The sequence below is a fragment of the Ylistrum balloti genome, unplaced genomic scaffold, assembly GCF_031769215.1.
Source record: "Ylistrum balloti isolate Yb309-2 unplaced genomic scaffold, AGI_CSIRO_Ybal_v1 Utg370252, whole genome shotgun sequence".
Taxonomy (NCBI): Eukaryota; Metazoa; Mollusca; class Bivalvia; order Pectinida; family Pectinidae; genus Ylistrum; species Ylistrum balloti.
This window is the reverse complement of record NW_026782201.1, coordinates 89,427-113,762: the sequence shown is the minus strand read 5'-3', so window position 1 is coordinate 113,762 and position 24,336 is coordinate 89,427. Positions and strand designations below refer to the sequence as shown.

General features: G+C 37.4%; 1 protein-coding gene across 1 annotated transcript in view; it reads right to left on the bottom strand.

Moving 5' to 3' along the window:
- Window positions 1–22,956, bottom strand: part of LOC132552507 (potassium voltage-gated channel protein Shaw-like) — a 41,155-nt gene extending 18,199 nt beyond the window's left edge. Inside the window, exon 1 of the mRNA XM_060216689.1 lies at window positions 22,842–22,956. Within this exon, the coding sequence (XP_060072672.1) occupies window positions 22,842–22,901 (60 nt within the window). The 5' untranslated portion in view covers window positions 22,902–22,956. The remainder of the gene's footprint in view (window positions 1–22,841) is intronic.
- Between the last annotated feature and the right edge of the window lie 1,380 nt (window positions 22,957–24,336).

Here is a 24,336-nt window from a genome sequence, read left to right as displayed (position 1 = left end):
CGTTGGAGTTGGACTAGGAATATATACGTTAGTGAGCTAGGTCTTGGAGTTGGGCTTTGAGTAGGCACAGAAATGGACATTATTTGTAGGGTCCAGCTTGTAGCATATCATCCCAGAAAGATGAAGGGACTATTATTGGGATGAGTTCGGGTTAAGTGGCGTATGTCTGATGGAAAGAATAAACAGATATTGCTGGTATTGTCTGTAACAAATATTTGTATTAGCATACTTCTCTCGTAGTCAGTAATTTAGTTCCCTAGGTACGCCAGCACTTTCCAGACTAATTCAATTGTCTATCGTTACATCCCTGGTGACTAGTCAGCGCACAAGGGTAGGATTCGATTAGGGATGACGTCACATGATACAAGAAATAGGACAGGTGTTACATATATTTATTATGATCTCTGAGCTACAGGTAATATTACACAGGTAGTAATCTACCTATATATACATATATACTATCACAGAATTATTCACTTAGAATGTTTATTGTCCGAGAGGAAAAATGGGGCGGCAAGAAGTTGTGTAATATAACTGTCTGCAACATCTCAAAAGGTAATAAGTAATGTTACCGTCAGTTAGGAAACTAAAATAACCAAATAATTCAACGAAAAAATTCTCTAAATCTCACATAAAAAAGAAGACGAACTGAAAGTTTCACAGCTAAAAGGCGGAGAAATGGCTTACAAAACAAGAAAACGGCGGAATGTCCAATCCTTATAACAAAATCAAGCGACGAAACGTCCTAACCTCAAACCACAACAAAGCGACGAAAACGTCCTAACCTCAAACCACAACAAAGCGACGAAACGTCCTATCCTTAAAACACAACAAAGCGACGAAACTTCCTAACGTCAAAACACAACAAAGCGACGAAACGTCCTAACCTCAAACCACAACAAAGCGACGAAACGTCCTAACCTCAAACCACAACAAAGCGACGAAAACGTCCTAACCTCAAACCACAACAAAACGACGAAACGTCCTAACCTCAAAACACAACAAAGCGACGAAAACGTCCTAACCTCAAACCACAACAAAGCGACGAAACGTCCTAACCTCAAAACACAACAAAGCGACGAAACGTCCTAACCTCAAACCACAACAAAGTCACAATTGGTGTCAGCACTGGGGTGTGTGCTAGCTAGGGTCTGGGTAATATACTTGTACTAGCATGTGTCCGTATGTCATGTATCAGAGTGTGTCTGCTTTGTCGAAGTCAGTCGTTTTTTACGTTTACATTCAGACTAATTGTCCGCCATTACATCTCTAGTGACTAGACTGATTTGGTTAGAAATGACGTCATGTTGTAATAAAAGCAGGTCGCAAACAAAGATGTATGATGCTTTACGAACTACCGATTATAACACACACACAAATATATATTTACCAGTTATGGCCTTTATGTGGCACTGTCCTAACGGAAACTTGTTACCGTACAGCTGTTAATTTCTCGTAAGTATAAATGACAAGAGTGTGACAACACAAGGCTCTAATCGACTTGTTTGCTGGGTACAGATCTAACGTTAATTGTTTAACATATGGTATCCTTTGGTAAAAAGTGTCCAAAGCTAGGAACACCACAAGACTTACAAAACATCCTGATTTAATCAACCCTATGACAATTCAATGTCGAGATGTCTAAAAAACAGCAATGCTTACCAGACTAATTCAGCTATTCAGCCACTTAATAAAGAAATTCTAATATGGCAAATAATTTCTAATGTAATTTCCCTATCCTTGTATGGGAAATTGATTTGTAAGGACTTACGTTCCCCAACTGGGCCCACCCCTCCTGCCAAATGGGGTCGAGACCAACAGTTTGTATTGTTTATAAACACTTAATTCCCCTTACCCCAAGGATGCTTCTGACCAAATTTAGTCAAAATCTGTTCAGTCGTTCATGACTAGTTGCGATTTTTAGTAAAAAGTTGATCGACGACGGACGCTGGACGGACGACGGATGCCGCGCCATGACATAAGCTAACCAGTTCTTCGGATCAGGTGAGCTTGATAAAATAGCTGGACTCTTAACATTACAAAACACAAATTTCAGAAATGTCTTATCCTTAAAAACAGTAAATCCGTCCGAAACTGACAACACAACGAATAGTAAAAGCGCTTGAACAGTACAACACAGCAAGCTGTCAAGGCGTCCGAAACCAACAACACAACGAATAGTAAAAGCGCTTGAACAGTACAACACAGCAAGCTGTCAAGGCGTCCGAAACCGACAACACAACGAATAGTAAAAGCGCTTGAACCTTACAACACAGCAAGCTGTCAAGGCGTCCGAAACTGACAATACAACGAATAGTAAAGGCGCTTGAACCGTACAACACAGCAAGCTTTCAACACTAAAACCGTTCAAGGCGTCCACACTTAACAGGACAACGTATTGTCAATGCGGCCGAAATTTACAACAAATGAAACTATTCAACCATTCAGAACTTGATTTTTCAATGAAAATCAAAGATTTACGATTCCGAAAATTTGTCATTTATCATTTTTGTCATTTCTATACTATTTATCTTAAATAAAAAAAAAATCTACGATAAATCATCGCATCTCTCATTTAAGGTATGCTGGAAAATTAAATGTTAGTTTTCATCAGAGACTAACTTTTTATCGAATAATATGAAGTCAGGTGACGGTGCTACCAAATTCACCGTACCTGTGTAAAGTGACCAGTGATACGTACCCTTTCTGTGTTCTCACGCAGGATACTCTCGACGTTCCCGAACAGTAGCATAGTTAACAAAACGGTGACGCTACACGAAGCGGCTTACATTTATACTAGAAATATATTCCACGAACTGCCAAGTAACAGCGTGATTGGTATCAAGCGGATGGTAAAACTGTCGTTACAGAGATGTTAAGTGGTGATACGGGACAATGCTGTCTTAGTCATGCAGTCGGACTCTCTAACCCCTAGATTCCACCAAAAGACCTCTGTCATGTATTCCACCTGTCAGCATGACAGGACACACAGACAGACGAGGATAATACTGCCCAAAGTTTGGTAGCCAACAGAACACGTTTGACCGGGTTAGTTTATGTAAGTAAAACTTTGGAAGGGGACGCTACCTCCCTCGAGACATGGAAACAATGGCGTTAATTGCGCCCTGGTCAAACCACTACCTGTGCGCGTGAGTAATAAACGCCACGAGGTTATCCATTGTCTTTAGAAGTTGTGATTGTACCGAGAGTTAAGGTCATTGTAACAATTAACGTTCACGTCCATTGTTATGTTTTTCAGTCTGAGAACCTGTTCCAGGGTATCGAACTGAGCTCGCGTGTAACATCGGCATGCTTTGATTTTCATATATAATCGTATATGACAAACATTTTATCTATGGAATAGAATCGTAAAGTGCTAATATATCAGTATTACTTTCCCCGTGTCACTCTCATAATGCTTTCAATGAATTCCCATTTCAACTCTCTTTTATGCAATTTTTGTAATCGGTAATTTCGACTTTAAATGATGTTCACGCAAGATATTTGATTTAAATTTACGTTAAACTGTTGACTAATATAATATATTTTCTGTATACGACGTTAAACGGAGACAATTTTGAGTTAAACATACATAATCGGCACCTACAACGATAAAGGGATTTGACAGTAAGTTTTGGCAACTTATAATAGACTTCTACCGCAAATACTTCGAAACAATTATATATAACGGTAGTCTCATGATGACAATGAGAAAGAGGTTCTATAAAGAGATAGAATGAACATATCACCAAATACATTATACTTATTTCACAGTATATATTGCGTTACGGGAGAGATTTTTTAAAAATTTTTCATCAGCTGATATAATAATATATTTAAGAAAGAATGTTTGCTGTTCTCCTGTTACAGTTTCTTACCACTACAGACGGTGCTCGTTAAAACTTACCACTTTCTCTGGGTTACGTACACCAGCACCGTCTGGATCGGTAAGGACCAGAAACTCGAATTCTAAATTCTAAATTTAAGACAAGAATTTGAGGAAGCTGGAAAGACAGATAGGAGATGAAGAAACAGAGGGAGTCAATTTTAGTATCATGCTATTTTGTATGAATTATCAGTAGTAAATTCGCATATACAAAGCAAATGTTTCTCCCTATTTAGTTTATCAGTATCCGTAGTTATTGTTTAGTGCAATCAAACATAGTTGTCTTCCCATAAAACAAAATTGGCCACCGCCAAGCCTCATTCTTGACACTTTTCATCATCACTTAGATAAAATAAGTAACACAATGGTGATTTGTACTCATTTTTGTGTTCCTGTTATCAAAGGTGACATGTAGGATATTTTCAAGGGTTATATGTAGAATGTTTTCAAGGGTGATATGTAGGATGTCGTCAAGGGTGACATGTAGAATGTTGTCAAGGGAGATATGCAGAAAGTTGTCAAGGGTGACATGTAGAATGTTGTCAAGGGTGACATGTATAATGTTGTCAAGGGTGATATGTAGAATGTTGTCAAGGGTGACATGTATAATGTTGTCAAGGGTTATATGTAGGATGTCGTCAAAGGTGACATGTAGGATGTCTTAAAGGGTGACATGTAGGATGTTGTCAAGGATGACATGTAGAATGTTGTCAAGGGTGATACGTAAAATGTTGTCAAGGGTGATAGTAGGATGTCGTCAAGGGTGACATGTAGGATGTTGTCAAGAGTGACATGTAGAATGTTGTCAAAGGTGACATGCAGAATGTTATCAATGGTGACATATAGGCTGTCGTCAAGGGTGACATGTAGAATGTGTAGGATGTCAAAGGTGACATGACATGGTGACGTAGAATGTTGTCAAGGGTGACATGCAGAATGTTATCAATGGTAACTTGTAGGATGTCGTCAAAGGTGACATATAGGATGTTGTCAAGGGTGACATGTAGAATGTTGTCAAGGGTGATATGTAGAATGTTGTCAAAGGTGACATGTAGGTGTAGGATGTTGTCAAGGGTGACATGTAGAACGTTGTCAAGGCTGATATGAAGAATGTTATCAATTGTGACATAGGATGTCGTCAAGGGTGACATGTAGAATGTTGTCAAGGGTGACATGTAGGATGTCGTCAAAGGTGACATGCAGAATGTTATCAATGGTGACATATAGGCTGTCGTCAAGGGTGACATGTAGGATGTTGTCAAGGATGACGTGTAGGATGTCGTCAAAGGTGACGTAGAATGTTGTCAAGGGTGACATGCAGAATGTTATCAATGGTGACTTGTAGGATGTCGTCAAAGGTGACATATAGGATGTTGTGAAGGGTGACATGTAGAATGTTGTCAAGGGTGATATGTAGAATGTTGTCAAAGGTGACATGTAGGATGTTGTCAAGGGTGACATGTAGAACGTTGTCAAGGCTGATATGAAGAATGTTATCAATGGTGACATATAGGATGTCGTCAAGGGTGACATGTAGAATGTTGTCAAGGGTGATATGAAGAATGTTATCAATGGTGACATGTAGGATGTTGTCAAGGGTGACATGTAGACTGTTGTCAAGGGTGACATGTACGATGTCTTAAAGGGTGACATGTAGGATGTTGTCAAGGGTGACATGTCGAATGTTGTCAAGGGTGATATGTAGGATGTCGTCAAGGGTGACATGTAGGATGTCTTAAAGGGTGACATGTAGGATGTTGTCAAGGATGACATGTAGAATGTTGTCAAGGGTGATACGTAATATGTTGTCAAGGGTGATAGGTAGGTAGGATGTCGACAAGGGTGATATGTAGGATGTCGTCAAGGGTGACATGTAGGATGTCGTCAAAGGTGACATGCAGAATGTTATCAATGGTGACATATAGGCTGTCGTCAAGGGTGACATGTAGGATGTTGTCAAGGATGACGTGTAGGATGTCGTCAAAGGTGACATGCAGAATGTTATCAGTGGTGACGTAGAATGTTGTCAAGGGTGACATGCAGAATGTTATCAATGGTGACTTGTAGGATGTCGTCAAAGGTGACATATAGGATGTTGTCAAGGGTGACATGTAGAATGTTGTTAAGGGTGATATGTAGAATGTTGTCAAAGGTGACATGTAGGATGTCGTCAAAGGTGACATGTAGGATGTTGTCAAGGGTGACATGTAAACTGTTGTCAAGGGTGACATGTAGGATGTCTTAAAGGGTGACATGTAGGATGTCGTCAAATGTGACATGTAGGACGTTGTCAAGGGTGACATGTCGAATGTTGTCAAGGGTGATATGTAGGATGTCGTCAAGGGTGACATGTAGGATGTCTTAAAGGGTGACATGTAGGATGTTGTCAAGGATGACATGTAGAATGTTGTCAAGGGTGATACGTAAAATGTTGTCAAGGGTGATAGATAGGTAGGATGTCGACAAGGGTGATATGTAGGATGTCGTCAAGGGTGACATGTAGGATGTCGTCAAAAATGACATGTAGAATGTTGTCAAAGGTGATATGTAGAATGTTGTCAAGGGTGACATGTAGGATGTCGTCAAAGGTGACATGTAGAATGTTGTCAATGGTGATATGTAGGATGTTGTCAAAGGTGACATGTAGGATGTTGTCAAGGATGACATGTAGGATGTCGTCAAAGGTGACATGCAGAATGTTATCAGTGGTGACGTAGAATGTTGTCAAGGGTGACATGCAGAATGTTGTCAAGGGTGATATGAAGAATGTTATCAATGGTGACATGTAGGATGTCGTCAAGGGTGACATGTAGAACGTTGTCAAGGGTGACATGTAGAATGTTGTCAAGGGTGATATGATAAATGTTATCAAAGGTGACATGTAGAATGTTGTCAAATGTGACATGTAGGATGTCTTAAAGGGTGACATGTAGGATGTTGTCAAGGGTGACATGTAGAATGTTGTCAAGGGTGATATGTAGAATGTTGTCTTGTAGCTACATTTTGTATGGTACTACCTATTTGCAGTGACAGATGTAAGACTTAAACAGGAAATACTGCACTAAATGCACCCTTCCAAACGCAACAGGCACGTTACATATTGGGAATCTTAACCTCTGACCCTTAGTCTTCGGCCAATACAATTACTCTTCCGTATGGATTTGTTGACCTCATGGAATGATAACGGGCTAGAACAGTCGTATAATGCACCGGGGAATGAATGTCGGCGCACTCATCATCCATTTCTCTCAGACGTTTCACAAACAAGATACATGATAAACAGTTAAATATGTTTACGATTCTCTCTCGCTGGTTTCCCCCATTAACCTCACCTTGGTGCGAATTTGTCAGAGCATTGTAAAGGGAACAGTAAACGTTGCAGACAGATAAATAGCACATATGATAAATTTGTTTTAATTGATTAAGTAATATATGATTAATCATTGGCGAACTTGCTGCCATCACTTCAGTACAATACGGAGAGATTCGATCACAGTTTATTTCTCTACTTGTGCGAGTAACACTCCTGTTGTACTGTAATCGCGCCTCGTTTACGATGCCTAAAATAACCACAGTGAGAAAGAACCTGCAACGTGTAATAAAATCGTCTGTTTTTATGTCGTCCTTATCCAGTTTTTTGCACATTTGCTCGACAATTCAGGATAACAATCTTTTTCATTCTTCTTTCAGTTTTCATAATGTACGCTGGTAAGATATCTATATTGTTATCAGTAGGATTATATATGCAAATGAAAAGTTATCAAAGATAACATTTTTAGCATATAGGTCTGACAAAAACATTTTCGAATTATAAACATTTATCATTCCGATTCAAACTGTGGGAGTTCATCTCAACTGCGTGCGGTAATAATACAGAGGCTTCGTTTTACCGATAAAGATTTTGTTATGAAAAGACCGACATTTAAACAGAACCTTAACTTGTGTGGTCGGGTTGTAACACTCGACTTTCACCTATGCGTGCGGGGTTCGATTCCCGGAACGGACGTGAAGAGGTATACAGTAACTTGCCCGACCACGTCCGTTTTCCTCCCACAATAAGACTCCTTGTGCGCTTCCGTTCGGGTCAACAAAAGTGACTGATATAACATTAAAGCTTGTTTCTCAATTGCTGTTCAGTAAAGAAAAGAATGTATAAGTAACCTTAATTTTAACTTCAAGTTCAACGAAGCTAGGTCAAAATAGGGGCTAATGATAAGTACTAGGAGAATAAAACCACGTGCCATACAAACAAGGTCATGTTCCTACAGGAGATCAAGGCAAACAGCTGTGGAACAACTGACGAGCATCAAACACATCTAACTTGATATCTGCCGAGGAAACACAGTGTTTCGACAAGGAAATGTAATCCGTTGTGGTCATTGCTAAGTTACAGGCGCGCTGTTACCTAACCAACACTCTGTAAAATTATGATTCCTTACGTTACCGTAAGAGGATAGAGGTAGCTGGTGAGAGAGGACATTAATCCTATCTACTAAACAACGCAGAGAATGGTCAGATCGTGTGTGTACGGGTAGATTGTCCGACCTCTTGTGACATGTAAAGGTTTCACTAAAGGCAACAATACACTGGTCACATACTTTACAGGTTCAATACCTATATGTCTAAAACAGCATACACAACTGTCTCACTTCACCATTACATCACAATTCTAGCAACATACATACAGTCTGTATACAATGGGGTATACACATATCCACCACGTTTGGTGCATTTGTTGAAAAAAACTTACTTAAACAGCATATGTAAATGTACGGAATTAATCAAATTTGCCCACGTTCCGATGTAAGCAATCAATAAAATTACTATGTTCTGTCTTGTTCGTGTTCCAGGCACAGTTTGATGACCATAAAGGCCATTATTTTTAAATATTTTCTTCAAACTGGTAATGTTAATAGAATAGATGTTCTTATAACACAACCAGTAAAAGATTTGAGTGTGACGTTTCGATGACTACACGGTCACCTTTATCAGACAAATGATCAGAGTGGAACGTATTAGCACTGATGTATGTAGTTGACGAGATGGTATATAATCGACCGACTTTTTCGGCTGTACTATAATCCTCTGTACACAAGGTTGAGAAAAGTGTGACGAGATGGTAAGGAAACTACCCACTTTTTCGGCTGTACTATAATCCTCTGTACACAAGGTTGTGAAAGTGTGACGAGATGGTAAGGAAACTACCCACTTTTTCGGCTGTACTATAATCCTCTGTACACAAGGTTGTGAAAGTGTGACGAGATGGTAAGGAAACTACCCACTTTTTCGGCTGTACTATAATCCTCTGTACACAAGGTTAAGAATAGTGTGACGAGATGGTAAGGAAACTACCCACTTTTTCGGCTGTACTATAATCCTCTGTACACAAGGTTAAGAATAGTGTGACGAGATGGTAAGGAAACTACCGACTTTTTCGGCTGTACTATAATCCTCTGTACACAAGGTTAAGAATAGTGTGACGAGATGGTAAGGAAACTACCGACTTTTTCGGTTGTTCTATAATCCTCTGTACCTATAGTCCATCACACTCAAATATTCTAGTGATTGTGTTATAAGAATTTTAAGTTTACACAGTAATACATACAGACCATTGTTTTATCCGTATGATTGGAAAATGTAGAAGATCTATATACATAAAAACATGGAATTTTAGACAAAAACCCTAAAATAGTCCTGTGATACCTTCTGTTTACAAAGCGGAACCGGAAGTACTAATATCCTATTCCGAAAAAAATAGTATTGTCTTGACGAAAGTCAATAATGTGATTGAATGTGATTTTGTAAGATGTTCAAATGGGGCTACCATGATTTCGGTGAACTGGATTAAACAAATCCGTCCCGCTATATTTTCTGATCACTTTTAATGACTCGACTCTGATTCATACTTAGCAGAGCAGGGGGAGATAATTCCATACCAATGTGCAAACGAATTAGACATGTAACAGTTGATGAACATTAATATTTTGGATACAATATTTGAACCTTCCTTTTTTGTTTCCATTGGCTCCTCTAAGTATATGTAGCTAATGTCGTTTGTGGAAACGAACGACCAAAAAGTGGTAGAAAGCAAATCAGTTTTGTTCTCTACAATGTCCCCTAAACTGATAACAATGAAATCCCTAAACCTTAAATAACCTTTAATTAGCCGCCACTTAGTAGGTATCCAGGGAGAAGGCAACAGGCATGTTTCACCCGCCGGCGAAAAATTTCAGTTTGCTCGAAAAGGACGCGGAGAGTGTTGCAGCCAATGTGTATCAGAAATCGTAATATAACTCATTAAAAAATAAATGGAAGTAAGACCAAGGGAGAATAGGCTAACATCAATATAAGGGATATTGCATTCAGATGAGGACTCATTAAAAGAATTCTAGTCGAAATGTGTCTGGTCACATTAACATACCAACAAACAAAATTATCTTAAAAATAACTCGTTGATTCAGGAATTTCGTTTTATGTTATATATACTTCGAAAAATCTGTTTACAATTTTCGATGAAAGATGAAATTCTATTAATGACACCGGTCGGTACCGAGCAGGAATTCTATAAACAGCTCGGTATAAATCCGCAAAATATCCTGGCCATTCTTTATAATTAAATTTAAATAGAAACACAGCTATATTCCAAACGCACATTTAATTAATGTTTTCACGAAAAAAGAAATTCAATGCCGCCGAAAGGTATTTCTTTTGAACAAAACAAAATCAAGTATGTTTTTGCGAAAATGCATTTCTAAACAAACACACAAATGCACCAAAGAATATTTTTTACAGTTGTTGAAAGGCAGCTCTATTTTTGATGACGTCATCAGTATTTGGGTGTTGTAAGATATAGCTAGAAAACATTGAACTGATAAAGCAATAATCCAGTTTTTCAGGGATAAAGTAGCATCTATAACCTGAATTATCGAGAGGTAACTTACTAAGTAGAAATAACAAGAATTTTCCGGGGATAGCCCAGTGTAAGTTGAAATATCATCGAAATAACTCGATAAAGCGGAAGTTTTGACCTAAATTATTCAGAATGACTCGACATAAAGAAATTTGATGTTACAACTCGACTGAAATATAGAAATTGTTCATTATAACTAGTCTTTCCACAGCTTATTCGCCATTAATCAGAGTTGACTGGTATATACTGAAAATTCAAAATACTTACTAATGACATTTGTTTCTGGATATTTTAACATACAACTCGAAATTACTTCTAACAACACGACTAACCATGTGATGGCTCTATAACCGAACTATCACATGTCACATATCACATGCTCCGTCTTATTTCACGTTTGACTCATTATAATTCTACTCATTACCGGTAATATCATAACTCGACTTCCCACCCCTACTACACGTTTCGGCTTTGGTGATTAAATTGATTTTATGACCCGTTTATCACTGTTGTGACTCATCATTACTAGGTTAACCTCATAATGATGTTTTACTTGTTATATCTCACATTTTCTCCATTTATGCGAAAGCTCAAAGTCATCACATTGTGTAATTCGAATTATCGCAGATATTACTCGTAAAAACTGACTAACGTGGAATATTAAGAAGTTATCTCGCTTAGATATGCACTGCGTGCTGTAATTACAGTTAAACAGGAATTTAAACGAGATGATTTTATTCCAGAACAAGCAGTAAAACTCATGTCACACTTCTCATTCACCAAAGTAGCGTAAACTTTCGCAGACACCATAAATTCCCCGGATGTAACTGTAAATAAATTAATACTATATTAAAGCCACAATGCACTCGGCACGAACAAATGTACTGACCGGAAGTAGCCCTAAACTTAATTATATAGTACACTCGCCGGAAGTAACCACGATTCCCATAATACACACACTTACCGAAAATCCAAGGTGATACATGGTGAAACAGTTTCCCTCTAAACATCCCAGGAGATTGACCTATTCATCGTGAACTCACATATGCCCCCAGTGTTCAGGTGAGCCTGACGGTTACCCGACATGTCTATCCTTACAGACATGCATGTTACTGTCAAATACAATCCTCAGTAAAACCAGAAAGACACCGATACACGCTCGATACATGCATTCGTTCCGTACATGTAATGTACGTGCATGTGTGTTGATAATGTTATATGAAATTAGTCGTTAGAGTGTTTGCTGGTATGTATACACAGAGAAGCATCTGTGTCTAGCGATCTTAGGGAGGGGTTTCGGAGGCCACGAATACTCAACCAGTCACTGTGTTGGGTTAACATTAAAGTGACACTAAGTAATTTATCTCCTTGTCAGTTTGTGATATGGCAGTTTAAAGCGAAAACCCGGCAATTGAACAACAGAATTGTAGAGTTTGTTTGGTCTGGGACGGACTCGTTATGTTTAAAGATGTGTTTATATCGAGGGAGACTTCAGAGGATATTTTGCTTACTTCATAACCATTTCAATTAATGCTTTGTTACAGAACAACACTTGAATGTTGAGTTCTTACATCACAATGTATCGATGTTTTGTGTTAAAAAATGTAATTTCATTTGAGGCTTCACCTTAGAAAAGTGATACCGTTTAATTGTGAGTGGTTTTCACTCTAATATTTGTGAATGATAACGTACAGTCACCGTGAGGGTGTGTCTACATAACGGTATGTTAACAACAGTAATTCACCGACAATGTTATTTAACACCAATGCGATCACTAGCATCGATTAGTAAGTTCACCAGCTATAGCCTGTTTACACAAGTGCATTCAACAGTTTTGTTTGTTTACGTGAGTACGATCACTATCTATGGTTTGTTTACATCAGTACGATCACTATCTATGGTTTGTTTACATCAGTACGATCACTGTCTATGGTTTGTTTACATCAGTACGATCACTATCTATGGTTTGTTTACATCAGTACGATCACTATCTATGGTTTGTTTACATCAGTACGATCACTGTCTATGGTTTGTTTACATCAGTACGATCACTGTCTATGGTTTGTTTACATCAGAACGATCACTATCTATGGTTTGTTTACATCAGTACGATCACTATCTATAGTTTGTTTACATCAGTACGATCACTATCTATGGTTTGTTTACATCAGTACGATCACTGTCTATGGTTTGTTTACATCAGTACGATCACTGTCTATGATTTGTTTACATCAGTACGATCACTGTCTATGGTTTGTTTACATCAGTACGATCACTATCTATGGTTTGTTTACATCAGTACGATCACTATCTATGGTTTGTTTACATCAGTACGATCACTGTCTATGGTTTGTTTACATCAGTACGATCACTGTCTATGGTTTGTTTACATCAGTACGATCACTGTCTATGGTTTGTTTACATCAGTACGATCACTGTCTATGGTTTGTTTACATCAGTACGATCACTAGCTATCGTTTGTTTACATCAGTACGATCACTAGCTATCGTTTGTTTACATCAGTATGCTTAACTATTAATGGTTCATTTACATCAGAAACCATTAGACGGAACCTTTGTTTCTGATCCATACTTGTACCGTACGTAACGCACTCATAACAGCGTGGCTGATTGGACCAGATTTGCTCGTGCTGGCTGACACTAGGAGTTTCTCCACTGCGCATGTCAGATACATGAGAAGTGGATGCCATCATGATAGTGAAAAAAAATCATGCATGTATCACTTGTAATTCTGTTAAAACTGAAATTGTTTTAAGATAAAGAACAGTAAAAGAAAGCACGTTACCAGAATCACATCACGTGACATTACGTCCCACCGTCACTTGGCAACCTCTAGGAACCATAAACTCGTTGTGTTTCAACCAAAAATACAAAATGTCTCGCAGTCCTGTTTCAGCTGGTAACTATACTGCACGCGCACTTTGTACAGCGCGGGGAAATTCTCGGAATGTTGACAAGGCATACCCTACCCGTTCACGGAATAGTATACATATAGTATACACTACAAACATGTCGCCAGCACGCCTGTCACGATCACCCCGGCGTGTAGATCAGGTGTTTACATTGATGCAAACATAACTGATACAAAACTCTTAGTATTATGTCAGACACTGCTATGGGGAGGAGGAGGGGGCTTGCTAGTCGCGGAGTTTGGAGGTCTTCCAGTGTTTTTTTCTCTATCTACAAACAATAACAAATGGATGTCGATGCACGTGGCCTTTCGATCACCTTCATATTCCGTACTTAAAGCAAAACTCAAATCTAATTGTAAAAATGTCTGTGTTTGTCTTATACAGCGAGGAGACAGTAACCTCCTTATTGACCTTGGATTTTAAGGTCGTCAGTCCTTCTTGAAACGTTGCCTGAATCTTGACACTGTATTCGTGACTGCAGTACTAACAGTATCGACAAACACATATAGGAAACATTTCGGTAGATCTCGTGTCACTGTTAACGTAACAGGCTGCCTCAGTCACGAGAGATAGTCTACACACATGCTGCCACCAAATGACATAAATTGAGTTTCAATAATTCTAAGAAAATATCTTAACTATTTATTATTGGAACATAACATTTTGTGTAGACGCTTAAACCCACGAGAGTAAAACATATCAAGCATATAACATTTCTGACTCTCATCAAAAATCATACATGCACATTCTGGTGTAAACTCTGGGTTCTATGTACACACTGGATTGATATCTTTCGTTCATAGAAGACATTTTTTGCTTTCTAGCCAAATGCAGAAAATAATACCACCAAATTGCTGACGTCGTGTAATAAGTAGTGAATCTCTTGATATTATACTGAAAATGTATTCCAAAAAACAAATACTGCAGACGAACTTTCTCTCGCGTGCGATTTGTTTTCGCGATTTATCTTATCCAGACTTGAAGATCGTGGAGAACATAGTATAGTCTTTTTCATGAAAGTTAATCATCGCTATTTACATATGAATAAACACATCAGTCTGTTTACTGAAAGTTAAGCGTCGTTATTAAAGATAGGGTTGAACAACAACTAAAGTATATAAACAGTGAAAGTCTGTCTCGGGCCACAAAAATCCATTGTTTAGATATACTCAAATACCATAATTTCTGCTTGTATATATTCCAATACGCAAAAGAAGATATTAAAAGTATATCAAACAAGATTAAGTTCAAAACCCAAGTGAAACGTCACTTTCAAAACAAAATGTAAGAGAATCATGATAGTTATTATGTATATTATTATTTACATTTGTAAATCCATTTTAAGGACCCCAATGGAAATAAGCGTTTTAACGCTTTTTTTGGGATATGTACTCTTGTCTTATATTATATATCTTGTATATAATTATAACTAGCTGATATATTAAAGATATAGCTAACAAATCATTCCTGATTATGTATAACATGTTATATGTGCCATATGTTCTTATGCTTTGTATACAAATCTGTACATATTTAGCCTGTATTATCATTATTACTATTTACTCCAATACCAGAAGTTTTACTAATATATACTCCAATACCAGAAGTTTTACTTATATATACTCCAATACCAGTAGTTTTACTTATATATACTCCAATACCAGAAGTTTTACTTATATACTCCAATACCAGTAGTTTTACTTATATATACTGCAATACCAGAAGTTTTACTTATATATACTCCAATACCAGTAGTTTTACTTATATATACTGCAATACCAGTAGTTTTACTTATATATACTCCAATACCAGTAGTTTTACTTATATATACTCCAATACCATTTGTTTTACTTATATATACTGCAATACCAGTAGTTTTACTTATATATACTGCAATACCAGAAGTTTTACTTATATATACTCCAATACCAGTAGTTTTACTTATATATACTGCAATACCAGTAGTTTTACTTATATATACTCCAATACCAGAAGTTTTACTTATATATACTCCAATACCAGAAGTTTTACTTATATATACTCCAATACCATTTGTTTTACTTATATATACTCCAATACCAGAAGTTTTACTTATATATACTCCAATACCAGTAGTTTTACTTATATATACTCCAATACCAGTAGTTTTACTTATATATACTGCAATACCAGTAGTTTTACTTAGATATACTGCAATACCAGAAGTTTTACTTATATATACTCCAATACCAGTAGTTTTACTTATATATACTGCAATACCAGTAGTTTTACTTATATATACTCCAATACCAGTAGTTTTACTTATATATACTCCAATACCATTTGTTTTACTTATATATACTGCAATACCAGTAGTTTTACTTAGATATACTGCAATACCAGAAGTTTTACTTATATATACTCCAATACCAGTAGTTTTACTTATATATACTGCAATACCAGTAGTTTTACTTATATATACTCCAATACCAGTAGTTTTACTTATATATACTCCAATACCAGTAGTTTTACTTATATATACTCCAATACCAGTAGTTTTACTTATATATACTGCAATACCAGTAGTTTTACTTAGATATACTGCAATACCAGTAGTTTTACTTATATATACTCCAATACCATTTGTTTTACTTATATATACTGCAATACCAGTAGTTTTACTTAGATATACTGCAATACCAGTAGTTTTACTTATATATACTCCAATACCAGTAGTTTTACTTATATATACTGCAATACCAGAAGTTTTACTTATATATACTCCAATACCAGTAGTTTTACTTATATATACTGCAATACCAGTAGTTTTACTTATATATACTCCAATACCAGTAGTTTTACTTATATATACTGCAATACCAGTAGTTTTACTTATATATACTCCAATACCAGTAGTTTTACTTATATATACTCCAATACCAGAAGTTTACTTATATATACTCCAATACCAGTAGTTTTACTTATATATACTCCAATACCAAAAGTTCTGCTTACATATACTCCAATACCAGAAGTTTACTTATATATACTCTAATAACAGAATATATTTTAGCACCTGATCATCTGAACACTGAACTTGTCGATATACTTAATATGTAACTCTACCCTCATCAAACCACATATATACCTACATTTCCCTTGTTGATATAATCCCTGAATATTAAAAATGGAATTAATACTTTTCAATTCTTAAGTTAATCACCAGTACAGTATAATTTAAGATCCTCTACACCGGAGTCAAATAAACAATTACAACGATACATTAAATATATCGTGGCAACTCTTCCAATTAATATAGAATTTCGGACTGGACAATAATGTACTTATATAAATAAAAGTTCTTCTCAACGCTTATTTATATATATAATTATATATAATTATAACTAGCTGATATATTAAAGATATAGCTAACAACTCATTCCTGATTATGTATAACATGTTATATGTGCCATATGTTCTTATGCTTTGTATACAAATCTGTACATATTTATCCTGTATTATCATCATTACTATTTACTCCAATACCAGAAGTTTTACTAATATATACTCCAATACCAGAAGTTTTACTTATATACTCCAATACCAGTAGTTTTACTTATATATACTGCAATACCAGAAGTTTTACTTATATATACTCCAATACCAGTAGTTTTACTTATATATACTGCAATACCAGTAGTTTTACTTATATATACTCCAATACCAGTAGTTTTACTTATATATACTGCAATACCAGTAGTTTTACTTATATATACTCCAATACCAGAAGTTTACTTATATATACTCCAATACCAGATGTTTTGCTTATATATACTCCATTACCAGAAGTTAACTTATATATATATACTCCAATACCAGTAGTTTTACTTATATATACTGCAATACCAGTAGTTTTACTTATATATACTCCAATACCAGTAGTTTTACTTATATATACTCCAATACCAAAAGTTCTGCTTACATATACTCCAATACCAGAAGTTTACTTATATATACTCTAATAACAGAATATATTTTAGCACCTGATCATCTGAACACTGAACTTGTCGATATACTTAATATGTAACTCTACCCTCATCAAACCACATATATACCTACATTTCCCTTGTTGATAGTACGTCCCGAACAAAATGGAATTAATACTTTTCAATTCTTAAGTTAATCACCAGTACAGTATAATTTAAGATCCTCTACACCGGAGTCAAATAAACAATTACAACGATACATTAAATATATCGTGGCAACTCTTCCAATTAATATAGAATTTCGGACTGGACAATAATGTACTTATATAAATAAAAGTTCTTCTCAACGCTTATTTAGTCTATCACTGAAGGAATTAACTGCTTGTACCGAAATTACTGGAGGTTTTCCCACGTTTTGACTAAGCGCAGACTAATAACGGTTTTCCCCCCTATATATCTCGTTTACAACGCAGCGAAAATAGCTTTTTCGAATGTCCCCTTGTCCCTTGTCTTTTTCAAATGTCCCCTTGTCCCGTCTTTTTCGCATGCCCCCTCGTCCCATTTTAATTTTCGGATGTCGTTTTATCCCCTGTCTTTTTCAAATGTCGTCTTGTCCCCTGACTTTTTCGAATGTCCCCTTGTCCCTTGTCTTTTTCGAATGTCCCCTTGTCTCGTCTTTTTCGAATGTCCCGTTGTCACGTTTTAATTTTCGGATGTCGTTTTATCCCCTGTCTTTTTCAAATGTCGTTTTGTCCCCTGACTTTTTCAAATGTCCCCTTTTCCCGTCTTTTTCGAATGTCCCCTTGTTCCATTTCTTTTTCGGATGTCGTTTTATCCCCTGTCTTTTTCAAATGTCGTCTTGTCCCCTGACTTTTTCGAATGTCCCCTTGTCCTTCGTCTTTTTCGAATGTCCCCTTGTCCCTCGTCTTTTTCGAATGTCCCCTTGTCCCGTCTTTTTCGAATGTCCCCTTGTCCCATTTCTTTTTCGGATGTCGTTTTATCCCCTGTCTTTTTCAAATGTCGTCTTGTCCCCTGTCTTTTTCAAATGTCGTCTTGTCCCCTGACTTTTTCAAATGTCCCTTTGTCCCCTGTCTTTTTCAAATGTCGTCTTGTCCCCTGACTTTTTCAAATGTTCCCTTGTCCCCTGTCTTTTTCGAAATGTCCCCTGTATTTTGACCATGTCGTTCGAGAGTATAAGAAAATCTGATGCCTCGTTATCGGAGATATTTTTCTTTAACTTAAATACTTCATGATCCTCTGATCCTTCTGAAGTGTTGCCTATCTGGGGCTTGAAAGCCCTTCTGCATAGACATTATCTTAAATCCACGTATCTGCTTAGTTACCCTCCGTTGTACAGCCTCAATGATATTGATATGTTTCATTTTGTACGGGTGTCATACAGTTCAGTATTTTAGTATTCAAGATGGACTCTAACTAGTGTCTTCAGCATTAACAGAAAGTTGTGTTCACTAAGAAAATTCTTAAACCTTCACTCAGTTTGGTGAACAATGTTTAACAATTACAACTCCCGAACAAAATATTCCTTACAACAATGTTAGATCCATACCGTACCGATACTATCTAATGTCTGATATATATACCTTCTGTAGCAGTGCCTTTTTATTTTGTAAGTACATAAGTAAACAACATAACGCGGTCTGCGGGGGACTTAACTAACCCCAAATGTATATTGTATATCTGGAAAGCAACTGTCTGGGGGTGATCTGGATTAGACAGCCTAACCAAGTAAGTGTAACATATAGTCGGCTTAATCGAGTTAGTGATTTGTTTAAGACAGCTCAACCCAGTTAGTGATTTGTTTAAGACAGCTCAACCCAGTTAGTGATTTGTATAAGACAGCTCAACCCAGCTATTGATTTGTATGAGACAGCTCAACCCAGTTACTGATTTGTATGAGACAGCTCAACCCAGTTACTGATTTGTATAAGACAGCTCAACCCAGTTACTGATTTGTATAAGACAGCTCAACCCAGCTATTGATTTGTATGAGACAGCTCAACCCAGTTACTGATTTGTATAAGACAGCTCAACCCAGTTACTGATTTGTATGAGACAGCTCAACCCAGCTATTGATTTGTATGAGACAGCTCAACCCAGTTACTGATTTGTATAAGACAGCTCAACCCAGTTACTGATTTGTATAAGACAGCTCAACCCAGTTACTGATTTGTATAAGACAGCTCAACCCAGTTACTGATTTGTATAAGACAGCTCAACCCAGTTACTGATTTGTATAAGACAGCTCAACCCAGTTAGTGATTTAGTATTTGTATAAGACAGCTCAACCCAGCTATTGATTTGTATAAGACAGCTCAACCCAGTTACTGATTTGTATAAGACAGCTCAACCCAGCTATTGTGATTTGTAAGACAGCTCAACCCAGCTATTGATTTGTATAAGACAGCTGATTTGTATAAGACAGCTCAACCCAGTTACTGATTTGTATAAGACAGCTCAACCCAGCTATTGATTTGTATGAGACAGCTCAACCCAGTTACTGATTTGTATAAACAACTCAACCCAGTTAGTGATTTGTACAAGAGAGCTCAACCCAGTTAGTGATTTGTATAAGACAGCTCAACCCAGTTAGTGATTTGTTTAATCATGTTAGTAATATTAATAAGAAAGCCTAACCCGGTTTAACCTGGTTAATGTCATGTATTAGATAGCCTTACCCGGTAGTGATATGTATTGCATGTAGACAGATTAACCTGGTTAGAGTTGTCTTGGCGCCATCTGATTAGTGATATATATCAGAGACTTTGGCATGGTTAGTTTTCTGAACCAGATAGATTAATATGCTAAGTTATATGCAACAGACAGCTTAAACTTGATAATAATCTGTCTAAAAACCATCTCCGTCACAACCAACACTGACAAAAAATCCTTAATAGCGTCCATCCCAACAGCATACCAGCGTCCGTCCCAACAACATACCAGCGTCCGTCCCCTTGAATGGACAACATACCAGCGTCCGTCCCCTTGAATGAACAACATACCAGCGTCCGTCCCCTTGAATGAACAACATACCAGCGTCCGTCCCCTTGAATGAACAACATACCAGCGTCCGTCCCCTTGAATGGACAACATACCAGCGTCCGTCCCCTTGAATGGACAACATACCAGCGTCCGTCCCCTTGAATGAACAACATACCAGCGTCCGTCCCCTTGAATGAACAACATACCAGCGTCCGTCCCCTTGAATGGACAACATACCAGCGTCCGTCCCCTTGAATGAACAACATACCAGCGTCCGTCCCAACAACATATCAGCGTCCGTCCCCTTGAATGGACAACATACCAGCGTCCGTCCCCTTGAATGGACAACATACCAGCGTCCGTCCCCTTGAATGGACAACATACCAGCGTCCGTCCCCTTGAATGAACAACATACCAGCGTCCGTCCCAACAACATACCAGCGTCCGTCCCCTTGAATTGACAACATACCAGCGTCCGTCCCCTTGAATTGACAACATACCAGCGTCCGTCCCCTTGAATGAACAACATACCAGCGTCCGTCCCCTTGAAAGAACAACATACCAGCGTCCGTCCCCTTGAATGAACAACATAACACCGTCCGTCCCCTTGAATGGACAACAAACCAGCGTCCGTCCCCTTGAATGAACAACATAACACCGTCCGTCCCCTTGAATTGACAACATACCAGCGTCCGTCCCCCTGAATTGACAAGATACCAGCGTCCGTCCCAAAAATGACTATATAACACCTGTCCTTGCTTTGACAACATACCAGCGTTCGTCCTCTTGAATGGACAACATACCAGCGTCCTTCCCCTTGAATGGACAACATACCAGCGTCCGTCCCCTCACTTACAACCTTACAACATCATCCGTCCCAGCACTGGCAATATTACAACAGCGTCTGTTCCAGTACTGATAATATTACAATCCCTAGAAGATTACTTCGTCTGACATACCAAGCTACGATTTTGAGTAGATTGAAGATAGACGGTGACAAATAATGCAGAAAGCCCCAGTAGACTAGGAGTTTAAACAGTACAACTTTGTCGTTAATCAGTAACAGACTCCGGTAGTTACTAGTCAAGATGTGTTCCCAAATTGTCGTAAGTTTGGCAGATGTCACTTATTACGTCATTCTAACCGGAAGTACATTGTGTACAAAATAGCTACAGCAGTACCACAGTGGGTTCGGACAGTTTTAATTGTAAATCGTAGTCGTGTAAACAGATGGATGTGACGTGACACTGCTTATCCCCTTTGTACAGCGTCGGTTCGAGAGGAATAAGAAGAAAGTAGCACACTTTCTTAAATGGCCACTCTCTACCAGGATAAGTTGCATAATTGCTATACATGTTGATCATACACAGCGGACCATTAAAAATGTCAACTATAAACGGACCAGTTGTTGAGAAAAAACAATTTAGATAATTAATTGTGTCAGCGAATGCGAAACATAGATATGTTTGAAGTGCCAAGGTAGATAACATTTACATAAGTAGAATTTTTACCAACTCCATGCTTATAACCAGATCTTTACACCATCCGTAACTTACGTCATGATAGTAATGAACATCAGTTGTATACATATCATTATACCGACTGTATTGACTTTCATTTTAGTAATGCACATCAGTTGTATAAATATCATTATACTGACTGTATTGACGTTCATTATAGTAATGAATGTCATTTGTATACATATCACTATACCGACTGTCATGACGTTCATTACATTTATGAATGCCAGTTGTATACATATCATTATACCGACTGTGTTGACGTTCATTACAGTAATGCACATCAGTTGTATAAATATCATTATACTGACTGTATTGACGTTCATTATAGTAATGAATGCCATTTGTATACATATCACTATACCGACTGTCATGACGTTCATTACATTTATGAATGCCAGTTGTATACATATCATTATACCGACTGTCATGACGTTCATTACATTTATGAATGCCAGTTGTATACATATCATTATACCGACTGTATTGACGTTCATTACATTAATAATTGCCACTTGTATACATATTATTATATATGTATTGATGTATGAATGAATGCAAGTTGTATATACATATCATCATACCAACAATATTTACGTTCATTGTCCAACAGGAACTGTATACATACCATTATTTCAATGGCTAACTGGTTCATTAGGATCACAAAGCCGCGACCATCTATTGCCATGGTAACCAAAAGTGGCGGTGCCTCCTAACGGCACCTTTCGGATGACCATGAACCCAATTATGAGTGAGCGGATTATATCAAGTCATGGATACTATTCACACTTAGTAACGATCTCCGGACAAACTCAAAAGTTCATCCATAGTATGGGATTTGTATTGCCATCCGTATCATCCGTTGTCAGCCTCACCATCATCTGAGATTTTTCATCAGACACAGAAATTTAAGATTTAGGAATCACACACTTAAGAACTTATGTTTCATAATCTCAAGGAAATCCATAGGAATCCTGTCAGTTGCTTACACAAGGACGTTACATCAGAGACCTAATGTGTCACTCCAATGTTATTTCACGAATAGAAAAATGCACGTTCACATGCGCGAGACAGAGTCACTTTCAGATAAATAATACGTCAATATGGTATGGTTGTAATTTCAGTGGTGTCTGTTACGCAGGCGTATGCACGTCTCTCGCGTGATTCTTATGTTTACCACGAGTTCGTGGCTAAGGGTATGGCACAGAGGAAATATTGGGAGGAAAGCTACAGTATACCCTTATAGTCCCTCTCATGTCGGACGTGCCTGATCGGTGTCATGGTCGAAAATGCACCTGTTCAGAGATTTGGGCGAAGAATCTTTGTTGTGCGAAAGAGGCGGATAACTTTTGCTTGGGTTTTGCACGTGTATGCGTGCGATTCTGTCAATAAAAGTGCTCTCTGGCAAAGATTTCAGTATGTATTTCATCATTCAACTAATAGATGTTGGATATGCCAGGATCTATATAGGGTGTGTATCGAGAGGTATGTACTTGATAAATGTACTAATATATTGTTTGGTTGCCAAGTTAGCTAAAATACTTAGATAATCCTCCACAGCCAGAGTGACTTTAAAAGATACATAATTCTGTCACGGATACATTCTGTATTCACGTGTCGAATGGGTAATTAACAGTTCGTGTCTCCGACTATTAATTTTATCGTTTAACGATGTTTCACGAAGTCAAGCACACGCTTTACAATTATGATATATCTAAAAGTACATCAAACACGAAATTCAAGTAAATAATTTATCTGTCGATCTAGACCATTCAAGTGGGAAAATAACTGACACAATAGCAAGTTTCCCGAGCTTGATTTTTTTAAAATATAAAATCTATGGCTATATGAAAATCTATTAAGGCTTTATTTACAGTTTGAATTGTGTTAAGGGAAAGATATTTAATTTCTACTCGATTTGACTCATTCGTACAAGTCACATTGCCGACGTATAAATCTAAGTGATTTTTTAGACTTATTACCAGTTTTAAGCAGTAAAATTTGCTTGGTGTAGTTATCTAAATGATAACCTAAAATCAAAATTCTCTTTTTGTTTAAAAAGAACATTGTAATGATAAACTTCACTCTGTTAATTGTCTACAATCACAAGTTGCAGGAAATCA